Source organism: Lipotes vexillifer, unplaced genomic scaffold, assembly GCF_000442215.2.
Source record: "Lipotes vexillifer unplaced genomic scaffold, Lipotes_vexillifer_v1.1 scaffold205, whole genome shotgun sequence".
NCBI classification, from domain to species: Eukaryota; Metazoa; Chordata; class Mammalia; order Artiodactyla; family Lipotidae; genus Lipotes; species Lipotes vexillifer.
The window spans coordinates 49,251-62,151 of NW_006781396.1; the positions used below are offsets into that span (position 1 = coordinate 49,251).

Consider the following 12,901-nt stretch of genomic DNA (forward strand, 5'->3'; position numbering starts at 1 on the left):
ATTTTGAGTTTTACTGCATATCTTTGCTCATTTTTGGTTGAATTTTATTCTTTTTATTTTTGTTTGTATTTTTGTGTTCTGTTTCTGCTATATTTTCTTTTGCATTTTAGCTAAACTAAGACTTGCCCTGCATGGTGCCAGCTCTAGCACGCACAGCAGAGCCCTAGTCGATAAGAAGCTGCAAATCAGTATTCGAAAAGCACGGAGCCTGCAGGATCGCATGCAGCAGCAGCAACCATCTCAGCCGCCGTTGCAGCCCTCAGCCTGCCTCCCCTCACAGAGGGGAGCCCTCCCTCAGCCAACAAGGTAGTGCCTGGGAACCATTGTAGTTTATGGACGCCAGGGGAGGAAGTGACCATGGGTGCTCCATAGCCAGCTCTCATTGTCTTGGCGACTCCAGGGGAGAGAGGAGAATCCTCTGAAAAGATTTCTTCTCTCAGGTCAGACATACAATGAAAAGCTCATCCCACTGCTGGTCCTTTTCTTAATAGTTCCTAGAAAGATGCAGAGAGTATAGCATAATAAATAGACCACTTGTCTGTATTTCCTGTGGGTGAGTTTGTCTCTGGACTTGTGTAATAACATGATTATTAAATTTGTACATATCATGGTCTTAGACATGGCAATCTGAGTTACATTTCACTTTGCAGTAGAAACCGTGTGATTTATTTTGGGATTTCAGTGCTTCCTGTCCCTCAAGGAAGTAGAGAAAGCAGTCTTCCTTGCTCTGATTGATCCGTTGAGAGGAGACACAAAGATTCCCTTTGTTTTGCTTCCCTATGGTCAGGAGTAGGAAAAAAGTCCCCATGGCCATTGGTGTAGTTTCCCCATTTTAGCCCTTGAAATTGGCTGTTACTGAGAATATATAGGTTTAAGTAAGAATTAATTTTGGCTGTTAACAAGCCTGAGTAGTTTTTAGAATATAAACATTATAAAAGAAGCTAACATTTTTTGAATATTTGCTCAGGCACTAAGCTAAACACTTTTATGTTTTATTTTATCTAATTCTCACAATAACCTTAGGAGACAGGGATTACTATTTAGCAATGGTTTATAAATAAGAAAACTCAGGCTCAGAGAGGATGAGATAAGTAAGGTACCCAGGATTACTCAGCTAATAAGTGGTAGAAGCATGGAATTCAAATCCAGGTCTGTTTGACTCCATTAGGCTTTCCTTATAAGTAATATCATAGTCTTCAAAATGTTGTAAGGGTGATTGAATGACTATGCCCACAAAAGTTTATAGCGTATTATCACTCAAATTTAATGCTCATAGCTAGGATCTTCTTCTTTCTTCTTTTCTCCTATTTTTTACCCCATTGCTGAATGCTAATTTGAGAATCTGATCAGAGATGTATTTTGATTATAAGCAATTTAGGCAGCTAAACTCTTTTCAGAAAACTTCTGCCATTAGATGTATGTGAGTGATTGAGGTTTTATCTAAGTGCTTCTAGCCCTGAGTTCCTTAGGTCAGAAATACAAAACAATTAGTAAGAAATCAACTAACTACAGTTAATCCCTACTTCCACTCCCAAATCTCAAGAGAGTCACAGCACATTACTTTGGGGAAATATCTCAGTAAATAAATACAACCAAATCCAGATTATAAAAATACATTTGAGGGCTTCCCTGGTGGCGCAGTGGTTGAGAGTCCGCCTGCCGATGCAGGGGACACGAGTTCGTGTCCCAGTCCGGGAAGATCCCACATGCTGCGGAACGGCGCAGGCCTGTGAGCCATGGCCGCTGAGCCTGCGCGTCCGGAGCCTGTGCTCCGCAACAGGAGAGGCCACAACAGTGAGAGGCCCGCGTACTACAAAAAGAAAAAAAAAAAAAATTGAAGTGGTTGGTTTTTATATTAATCCCAGGAACCCAAATCATCCTGTACTCTGTAAATGTGGCCTTCTGGTTCTTTTGGCTGATCTGCCTCTTAGGACCTAGGGATGAGTGATTTCTAGGCTTTGCTTACCTTCTATTGTCATTTGCATATGGCATGAGCAATTTTTGTTTTTGAATTTGTAAGTAGAATATGACTGAAATGGGACTTTACAGGGAATGAAGAATATTAGCAAGAGCTTTACTTACTATTACTGTGGGCAACTTTGATGAGGGTATTTAATAAAGAGAATTAATATTACCTGTTACTTAGGTGTGAGCTGACTATGTGTCTTCTCTTGTGAACCTCTGATCTGTTGACTCTACTTATGCTTGTCTTTCCATTTATTTTCACCATTACCTCTGTGAATAGCTAGAAATGGGAACCAAATGAACAGTTATTTTTGTAAGTGATCTTGTCAATTAAGACAGCTTATGACTGGCTCTCTCTATTTATTTCAGTGAACAGCCTATCCCACTCCAAGTATTGTTAAGCCAGGAGGCCCAACTGGAACCCTACATGAATACAGAGTTTGGGGCCAGTTCTTTCATCTACTCACCTGCTTCCTGCCATGAGTTACACTCGCCATTATTCCCAGAGTCATCTGCCCTGTCTGCTCCACAGCACAATTCCTCTGGTGGGTCTGCCTTGAACCTTCTTACTTCTGTTGAGGTGGACAGCATTGACCCCTCTGTGTTCCACAGGCAGGGCTTACATAAAACACCAGGGAGAACTGAGAAGAATTCTCATCATGGTTGGGAACCAGAGGGTGAGCTGCAAAGCTACAGGGGGGACAACAGCAGCTGTACAAGGTTTCCCCAACAAGAAGGAAGAGGCACTGATCGAGAACAGCTATTCCAAGAAAAGAGGGATCCTGCTGACTCATCCCAGGTGATGCCTTGGCTACAGCCAACTGGAACAACCACCTCTGAGAGAGGAGATGCACACAGTCTAGGCTGTGGTCCTTCAAGTTCATCAGCTCAGCCCAGCCTTTCTCTGTACAGGGCCTGCCACTCCGTAATGCCTGCTCCTTCCTCTTCTGTGCTTCACTCTCCTAATACCTTACAGAAAACTAACCAATGCCTCCAAACCCAAAGCCTCAAAACTTCATTGACTTCAAAAGTGGACGGAGGCAGCGAGGAGCCCTATAGGCCAGAGTTTCCTACCACAAAGGGGCTTGTCCGCTCTCTGGCAGAGCAGTTCCAGAGGATGCAGGGCACCTCCGCATGGGATGGTACAGGTTCCCAGGATAGAAGTTTGCCCAACAGTCTAAGGAAGGACTCTTCCCTTTCTGACTCAAAGCCTCCTTTCCCACAGGGTCAAGGGAAAGGTCATTGGCCTTGGGCAAAACAACAACCCTCTGTGGATGGTAGGAACAGACTGCCTTCCTGGGGACAGCCTGCTGATCATCCTTCTCTTGTCATGAACTCTGGGCTGCCTAATGGTGAAACTTCTAGGGGAGGACAGTCCAGGTTGGCAGAGTCAGGTATTTACCATGGGAAACTGTCTCAAGTGAGAGATGCTAGGCCTAAGGAGCTGGGCAGCAGTGTCAACTTGGGGACTTCCTTGCCTTTGGATTCCTGGTTGAATGTTACAAGGCTTTGTGATTCTCAGCTTGGGGTCCCTGGGCCAGGAATGAAGTCCTCCCCTCCTGATTCCCATACCTGTGTAACCTATCCAGAAAGAAACCACATCCTTTTGCATCCACATTGGAACCAAGACACAGAGCAGGAGACCTCAGAACTGGAGTCTCTCTACCAGGCCAGTCTTCAGGTTTCTCAATCTGGCTCTTCTGGATGGGGGCAGCAGGAAGTGGCCTGGAACCCACTGAGCCAAACAGGTAAGAATGCAACCAGGGGCAAGGGGTGTGGGGGGCATCAAAAAGCTGAAGGCAGGAAGATAAGATCAGAAGGGGGATGGGTGTTCTATGTAAATAATATCCTCAGCTTAGGAGGCAGCAGTAGAACTTCTGACTTTATTTATAAAGACTTCATGAGAAGGGCTAGACATTTTTCTGGCTAGAGTGGAGAATGGGGGCAGAATCATCACTCACAAGCTAGTTCCCTCCTTCTAAAGAGACCAGTGAGTGTTTGCCCAGGGCTGCTGTAGTATGAATGCTAAGGAGTGGTTCCTAGGCCTTTGAGAGTGACTCAGCATGAGGTATGGGAGGCTGGGAGGAAAAGTCATTCTTCTATGGCTTAGGAACAAGCTCCAGCTTGCAATGAGGATGTTCACATTGAGCCAAGTCTCCAGTGTGGCATATCCAGATCGTACTGAACCAGCAATATCAAGACCTTCCCTGATCCGTTCAGGAACTACCAGGTTTAGAATTTTCAAGGTGGTATGCTTGTAGGGTACCTGTTCACCGACTCTTTGTGAGATTATATTGTGTGAAGAGTGAAGTCTAATGTTAAATGCACAGCACAGAATTAGTTCTGTAAACTGAAGACATGAAGGATATTTATCACTTAAGATTGATGTACTTAAGAACTCCAAAGCCTGAACTATTGTTCTGTCTCCATCATTAACTGTCAGTAAAAATTAGGACAAGTCATTTAATATCTAAGTTTTTACTTATAAGATGAGAGAATTGGTTCAATGATTTTATTTTTTAAAGATACCTTCCAACTCTTTAAATGATATGTATGATTCTGTAAAATTAAACTCAGAAATTTATCTTCAGTTTAGGTGGTATAGTTCTTTGCATGCAGCCAACCAACATTTAATTATAGCCAAACAAGTGGTTATTGAAAATCTGCTATATTCCCAGGAGCATCAGAGTGGGGGATATCATATAAATATAAGATTTAATATTAAGATATGTTTTTTAGGATCTCCACTCTAGTGTAAACTTTGCAATAACATTTATTAAGTGCTCCTTTGGTATTAATACATAGAACAGGGCAGTATGGGAAGATTACAAAGAATGAGGAAAAGTTGGAGTTTGCCTCAATTAGCTTCCTCTCTAATATAAGGGAGAAAGAATATACGAATGTCAAGTGTTTTAAGAATCATAAACACATATAAAAATATATTGCAATTAAAACTGAACTAACCAATTGAATGTCAAACATTATATTACAAACAAAACAAAACAAACCTTATGTTACCCCAGATAGCAACATTTTTTATTGTAGATGGTTTTGAAAATATATAAAGTAACAAAAATCATTGATAACCCTGGCAGTAGTTTCATGACTTTACTTCTGGCGCTGGGTTGCTGCCCCCCACCCCTGGTTGACATACTTTTTTTTTTTTCTCTAAATTTCCCCTAGTTTACTTTTTTTTTTCTAATTAATTTTTATTGGAGTATAGTTGCTTTACAATGTTGTATTAGTTTCTACTGTACAGCAAAATGAATCAGCCATACATATACATATATCCCCTCCCTTCCGGACTTCCCCCCCATTCAGGTCATCACAGTGCACTAAGTAGAATTCCCTGTGCTATACAATATGTTCTCATTAGTTATCTATTTTATACATAGTGTCAATAGTGTAGTGACATACTTTTTTTTTAAATTGAAGTATAGTTGATTTACAAAGTTGTGTTAGTTTCAGGTGTACAGCAAAGTGATTTAGTTCATATATATATGTATATGTATATATATATATATATATATATATACATATATATGTGTGTGTGTGTGTGTATATATATATATATATATATATTCTTTTTCAGATTTTTTCCATTATAGGTTATTACAAAATATTGATATAGTTCCCTGTGCCATGCAGAAGGTCCTTGTTGTTTATCTATTTTATATATAGTAGTGTGTATATGTTAATCCCAAACACCCATTTTATCCCTCCCCCTCTTTCCCCTTTGGTAACCATAAGTTTGTTTTCTATGTCTGTGAGTCTATAGTATTTCTGTTTGGTAAATAAGTTCATTTGTGTCATTTTTTTAGATTCCACGTGTAAGTGATCATATTATATTTGTGTTTCTCTGACTTACTTCACTTAATATAATAATCTCCATCCATGTTGCTTCTGGTTTTGTTTTTTATGCATATATACTATACATTTATTTGTTTTGTTTTTACAAAAAGCTGGATTATAATATATGTATATAGTTTAGTCCCATGATTTCTTACATTATATCCATAAGCATTTTCCCTTTGGAAAAAACTACTTTTAATGACTATAATATGCTGCATATAAATACACCATAATATATTCAACCATTCTACTGTGGTTGAATATTTAGGTTACTTAAAATTTTTTGATAATACAGCATTGTGATGAATATCCTTATACTTAAGAGTTTGGCCACATTTCTGATAAACTCCTTAGGATAAACTTTTAGAAGGGTAATAACTAGTTGAAGGTTATAAACTTTAAAAAATCTCTTGATACATACTGGCAAACTCAGGAAGATTATACTTCTGTTTTTTTTTGTTTGTTTGTTTTTTGCGGTAAGCGGGCCTCTCACTGTTGTGGCCCCTCCCGTTGCGGAGCACAGGCTCCAGATGCGCAGGCTCAGCGGCCATGGCTCACAGGCCCAGCCGTTCTGCGGCATGTGGGATCTTCCCGGACTGGGGCACGAACCCATGTCCCCTGCATCGGCAGGAGGACTCTCAACCACTGCACCACCAGGGAAGCCCTATACGTCTGAAAACAGTATGAAAGTGTACCTAGCAACCATTAATTTTTACTTAATAGTGAACAAAAACTAATTTAAAAAATCCAGTTAATGAATCAGTCCTCAAAATAACTTGTCAAACCAAACTAGGTTTTATTTTGGTTAGAATCTCTTTTTTATTTTTATTTTTTTTAGAGTCTCTTTTTTAAATTGAGTCTTTCAGAACTGACGTGGTAGAATAAAGAAGAGATCAGTGGAATAAATCAAGAAGTAGACGATGAAGGAAAATGCCAATTAGGATCCATATATGACAGAATATATCTTTAGGGGAGTCTTGCTTTATCTTATTGCAAAGCATTTATTAAGCACCAAATTACTTTTTTTCTCCAATTTTATTGATATAGTTGACAAATAACATTGTATAAGTTTAAGGTCTACAGTGTGATGGTTTGATCCATGTATATATTGCAAAATGATTACCACAGTAAAGTTAGTTAACACAGCCATCACCATACCTAATTACAATATCTTTCTTTTTTTTTTTGTGGTGAGAACATTTAAGATTTACTGTCTTAGCAACTTTCAGGTATATAGTAATACAATATTGTTAACCATAGTCACCATGCTATACATTAGATCCTCAGAACTTATTCATCTTATAACTGGAAATGATGTGTACCCTTTGATCAGCATCTCTATATTCCCCCCACCCCCTGGCTCCTGGCAACTACCATTCCATTCTCTGTTTCTATGAGTTTGGCTTTTTTAAAGATTCCACATATAAGTGTGATCATATAGTATTTGTCTTTCTCTGTATGACTTATTGCTTTAAAAAAAAGAAAGCTTTATTGATATATTATTTATGTACTGGACAATTCACTTATTTAAAGTGTGCAATTCAGTGGTTTTTTAGGATATTGACAGAGTTGTACATCCATTACCACAATCAGTTAAAGTGTTTTTTCATCACCCCCAAAAGAAATCCTGTACCCATTAGTATTCACTCCCCAGTAAACCTCTAATCTATTTTCTGCCTATAGATTACCTATTTTTGACATTTCATATAAATAGAATCATATAGAATGTGGTATTTTGCAACCAGATTAGTTTTGACATGACTCTAGTTCCTAAAGAGTTATGTGAACACTGCCCTTGACCTATATTCTAAATTTCATAGTATTTTGAAGTTGCTCACACATCATCTTAAAAATTAAAAGTAATGTTTTGTTATGGAAAACTTCAGATATATTCTAAAGTAAAGAGTAAATGCTATAATCACCCCCTTGTTCTTATCACTAACTTCCACGGTGATTATCTTGGCCAATTATCAACCAATGGCTGATTTTGCTTTAGCGACCCCTCCCCTGCCCCCGCCAGTTTCCCTCCCCACTGGATTATTTTAAAGCAAATCCCAGACATTATATTATTTCCTCCATAAATAGTTTGGAATGTATCTCTAAGAAATAAAGACTCTTTTTTTAAAAGGCAGAACTATAATATTATTATACCTAAAAAATTAACAATAATTTCTTAATATAATACAGTAACTAGCCAGTATTCAATTTTTTTCAATTGTCCCACAGATGTCTTTTCACAGTTGGTTTATTTCGAATCAGAATCCAAACAAGATCCACACATTGCATTTTGTTGATGTGTCTGAAGGCTTTTTTTAAGCCTGTAAGATTCCTGTCTCTTTTTTCCCCTTGCCATTTATTTGTTGAAGAAATTTGGTCATTTTGGTCACGTTTTAGATTATATTCTAGGGGAGTTTTTTTTGTTGTCATTTTGTTTTTAAAACATGTTCTCCTAAGACCCTCTTTTTCCCTATAACTTGGTACTTAGGGCTAGAAGGTTTGATTCTTGATTAAAATCAGGTTTACTTTTTAAAAATAAGAATATTTCATAGGTAGTACTTAGACTTCTTATATCAAGAAGTACATAATGTCTGGTAGTCTTCTTGTTACTATTGATCAGTGAGTAGATGTCACCTTAATTCTATCAAATCGAGAAGTCCCCTCAACAGTACTCCTTACAGAAGGCCACCTCCACCTCTGTTTAAGTATCTTTAAAGGAATCAGTGTCTACTCTCTTCAGGAGGTTCCAATGGCTACCTTCTTGTCTAGGTAGGAATCACACTTGACTTGATTAGAGGAGCACCAAATTCTAACAATTACAGCTGTAATTCTTAAACCTGGCTGCCCATCATAGTCACCTGAAGAATGGGTTTTTTTAAAAAAAGAAGAAGAATTTTATTATTTTTTAAAAATAAATTTATTTATTTATTTTTGGCTGCATTGGGTCTTCGTTGCTGTGTGCGGGCTTTCTCTAGTTGCAGCGAGCAGGGGCTATTCTTTGTTGCGGTACACGGGCTTCTCATTGCGATGACCTCTCTTGTTGCAGAGCATGGGCTCTAGGCACATGGGCTTCAGTAGTTGCGGCACGTGGGCTCAGTAGTTGTGGCTCACGGGCTCTAGAGCACAGGCTCAGTAGTTGTGGTGCACGGGCTTAGTTGTTCTGTGGCATGTGGGATCTTCCTGGACCAGGGCTCGAACCTGTGTCCCCTGCATTGGCAGGCAGATTCTTAACCACTGTGCTACCAGGGAAGCCCAGAATAATTTTATATAAATGGGATCATAGCACACATGATTTTTGTTGTTGTTGTTTTATATTTATTTATTTATTTCATTTTATTTTTGACTGCGTTGGGTCTTAGTTGTGGCATGCAGGATCTTCCGTTGCGGCATATGTGCCCCTTGCTGCGCTGGGCAGGCTTCTCTGTAGTTGTGGTGCATGGGATCCAGAGCGTGCAGGCTCCAGAGCACGTGGGCTCAGTAGTTGTGGCACATGGGCTCTCTAGTTGTGGCCTGCACGCTCAGTAGTTACAGGGCATGGGCTTACTTGCCCCATGGCACGTGGGATCTTAGTTCCCTGACCAGGGATCGAACCCATGTCCCCTTCATTGGAAGGCAGATTCTTAACCACTAGACAGCCAGGGAAGTTCCTATGATGTTTTTACTACAGACAATTTTTGTTTCTCTCTCCTTCCCTCAAATCAATCCCTACCATTTATCCCCCACCACCTTCTCAGACAGTAGTCTAATGTGCATATTTCTGTATTTCTCTTCATATAATCCTATATAGACCTACATATATAGTGTTTTTTTGTTTGGGGATAATATTACAGATTTTTTTCCTTTAACTCAACAATACTTGATGAAAATTCCTCTAAGTCATCTAGTTTAACTCAATTCATTCTTTTTAGTGGCTGGACAGTATTTGATATTGAGGATACTGTAATGTATTTAGCCATTCTGCTATAGATGGGCATTACTTTATTTCTAGTTCTTGGCCACTACAAACAAGGCCGCAATAAACAGATAGTTTTGCTTCTTATTCCCAGGAGTAGAACTATTGGTTAAGAGGGTAAATATATTTTCAGTCTTAATGGTTATCTCTAGATTGCTTTTTAGGAAAACTATAACATTTCACATTTCCTCCAACAATGTTTGAGGATATTCTCCCACACTTTTTGTGGCAACCTTTTAAAAATAAATATTCCCAGGCTCCAACCAGAAAGATTCTGATTCAGTAGGTCTGCGGAGAGGTATACAAAGCTGTATTTTTTAAAAGTTCTAGATGAATCTGAGGTAGTATTGGAACCACTGCATTTAAGCACAAGGAAATATTGAAAATAACTGGCCTTCTAGCTTAGTATATCAGCAATATTAGAATCAAAATATCAAATCAAGACATGAATTGGCAATAGACATATATATCAAATGTAGGTCAAGGATGTGTGCATTTTCAGAATGGAAGGCTTAATTAGTTGTATTGGGGCGAGCGCCTTGGGAGTCACATATCCAGTTTGGAACAGCTCATCTCTTAATAGTCTCGCAAGATTTTGAGGAAGAGATAAACATTTGGAATTTGTTTAGAATTTAAGTGAAGAAAAGAGAGAAGCTGGGGCTTCCCTGCTGGTGCAGTGGTTGGGAGTCCACTTGCCGATGCAGGGAACACAGGTTCGTGCCCTGGTCTGGGAAGATCCCACATGCCGCGGAGCGGCTAGGCCCGTGAGCCATGGCCACTGAACCTGTGCGTCCGGAGCCTGTGCTCCGCAACGGGAGAGGCCACAACAGTGAGAGGCCCGCGTACAGGAAAAAAAAAAAAAAGAGAGAGAGAAGCTAATGGGGGACATAAAAGAGCACTGCACATACAAAATGTTGCTGAAGAGCTCCTGCTCATAGTATATAACTGGAAGTGTAAATGCAGAGACTTGAGTTTTAATCCTGGTTAAACTACTTACTGCTTGTCAGATCTTGGAACTCATTTTCCTGCTTTGTAAAATGAGTCGGTTTAATATGTGATTACTATGAAAATTTTCAATTCCTAACCAAACTGGAGATAATAGTTCCTTTGTCATCACAGACACTTTAGAGAATCACTATATCAGATAATTTCCTCTGTAAGTATTATAAGTCTTGGGCCCAAGGCTGACAGAAGCAAAGCTGATTATATTTACTATTCAGCTGTCTGTCCACAGAGCCCTTTCTCAGCAAGGTTCTTCAAGGCCTGTGTTCTGAGATCCTTATGGTCTTATAGGAAGCTATCCATATTCTGAAACTCCTGTTTCTACATTCCAGGAGCCCATCCTCCAGTGGATTCAGAGATGCATATTTGTTATTTAATGAAACAAGAATTCCTGAGTTTTGTGCTGCCAGGCTGAGTTTAGACTCCAGGAGAAGAGATGGCTTCAACTTGTATTTATGTTTTCCTCCTCAGGCTCTACAGATGGTGTAGGGAGGAGGTTGCGCTCAGCCCCTGGCCTTGATCTCTCAAAGACCCCAACAGCAGAAATAGAGCACAGTCTCCATGAAGCCAATACAGTGTCTACTTCTCAGGTAGCCACCTCAGGTGCTAAAGTTTTGGGCATGGGGTGATGTGTTGGGAAAGAATTATGGAGAGAGATGAGTGGTAGGGTTGGTGGTAAAGCAGCGGCATGGTAATGTGGGGCTGTTGGAAGAGAAGAAGCTCTATGATTGGGTTTCTTCTTTTTTTTTTTTTTTTCTTTTTTTTAACATCTTTATTGGAGTATAATTGCTTTACAATGGTGTGTTAGTTTCTGCTGTATAACAGTGAATCAGCTATACATATACCTATATCCCCATATCCCCTCCCTCTTGCATCTCCCTCACACCCTCCCTATCCCACCCCTCTAGGTGGTCACAAAGCACCGTGCTGATATCCCTGTGCTATGCAGCTGCTTCCCACTAGCTATCTATTTTACATTTGGTAGTGTACATATGTCAATGCTACTCTCTCACTTCGTCCCAGATTGGGCTTCTTTTGAGTGAGAGGAGATTGCCACATGGCCACTACCTTTTAAATACGTCTAATTCAGATATCTACTAGTGAGTCTTACCCTATTCTCTCCCATATCCCTCGGGACAGGGTCTGTGGGAAAACCACAGGTCTGGTGTTATGTGTCTGCCTGTGTGTGTCTGTGTGTTTGAAGGCTGCACCTGGCCAAGGCCCCAGCAGGGAGTGTGGGGAGGATGATCAGTATGGTGCAGAGAACTTTCGGCGCATCTCACGCAGTCTCAGTGGCACCGTTGTCTCAGAGAGGGAGGAGGTCCCAGTCTCTTCCCACAGTTTTGTAAGTAGAATCAGGGTCTGTCTATTCAGAGCATCCTCTTTCTCTTGCTAGGTAAAAATATACTGCAGGTGAAGGGGCAGGAGAAGCTGAAGGTTGTAATCTGGGGGAAAGCCATATGCACTCAGCAAAAATGAGGACACATAGTCATTATTTTCTTGACACACATTTACTTGGAGCCTAGAAGAATGTCCCATCTCTGTAGCAGTTCTGGAAGGTGTATTATAGGCTTCCCCAGGATGAGACGAGTACTAGCAGCCTCAAGAGGAGTCTTGGAGAAGCCACTGCTGCTGACTGGGTCAGAACCCACTGTACTAATCAAAGGAAGAAGATAAGAGATGGGATGGAGTATTTTTTTGCCTTTTCTTCCCCATCCTAGTACATGACTGAGTGGGGTCCAGTGTGCTTTCAAGCTGAAATGAAGCATGTACATTAGCAAGAGAAGGAAAATGATTTAAAATCCTCATCCTTGGGGCTTTTCATATGGCATTAATGCAGTAATCTGTATGTGAAAGGGACAGGGACACCCAAGTCAGCAGAGATCAGCAAACTCAAATAGTTTCAGTGGTTGGGTTTCTAAAACGTGCCTTTTGAGAATTTCACACACTTGCCCAAGGCAAGTTGAATTTTTATTACAGTAGGGGTCAGGATACAAAGCACCAGTACATTGAAGCATGCTCACCAGGTCAGTTTGATAAATACTAAAAAACAGGTCTTAAATATGTGACATAAAAATGTACAAAAAGAAAACTGTCTCTTCCACCACTTCTTCAGATCCAACTTCTTTCCCT

At 40.0% G+C, this 12,901-nt stretch overlaps 1 protein-coding gene across 1 annotated transcript in view; it reads left to right on the forward strand.

Moving 5' to 3' along the window:
* Nucleotides 1-12,901, forward strand: part of USP54 (ubiquitin specific peptidase 54) — a gene marked incomplete at its 5' end in the record, with an annotated part of 64,746 nt that overhangs the window by 46,142 nt on the left and 5,703 nt on the right. The window contains 4 exons of the mRNA XM_007454700.1: nt 111-306; nt 2,335-3,713; nt 11,240-11,358; nt 11,973-12,113. Of these exons, the coding sequence (XP_007454762.1) occupies nt 111-306; nt 2,335-3,713; nt 11,240-11,358; nt 11,973-12,113 (1,835 nt within the window). The remainder of the gene's footprint in view (nt 1-110; nt 307-2,334; nt 3,714-11,239; nt 11,359-11,972; nt 12,114-12,901) is intronic.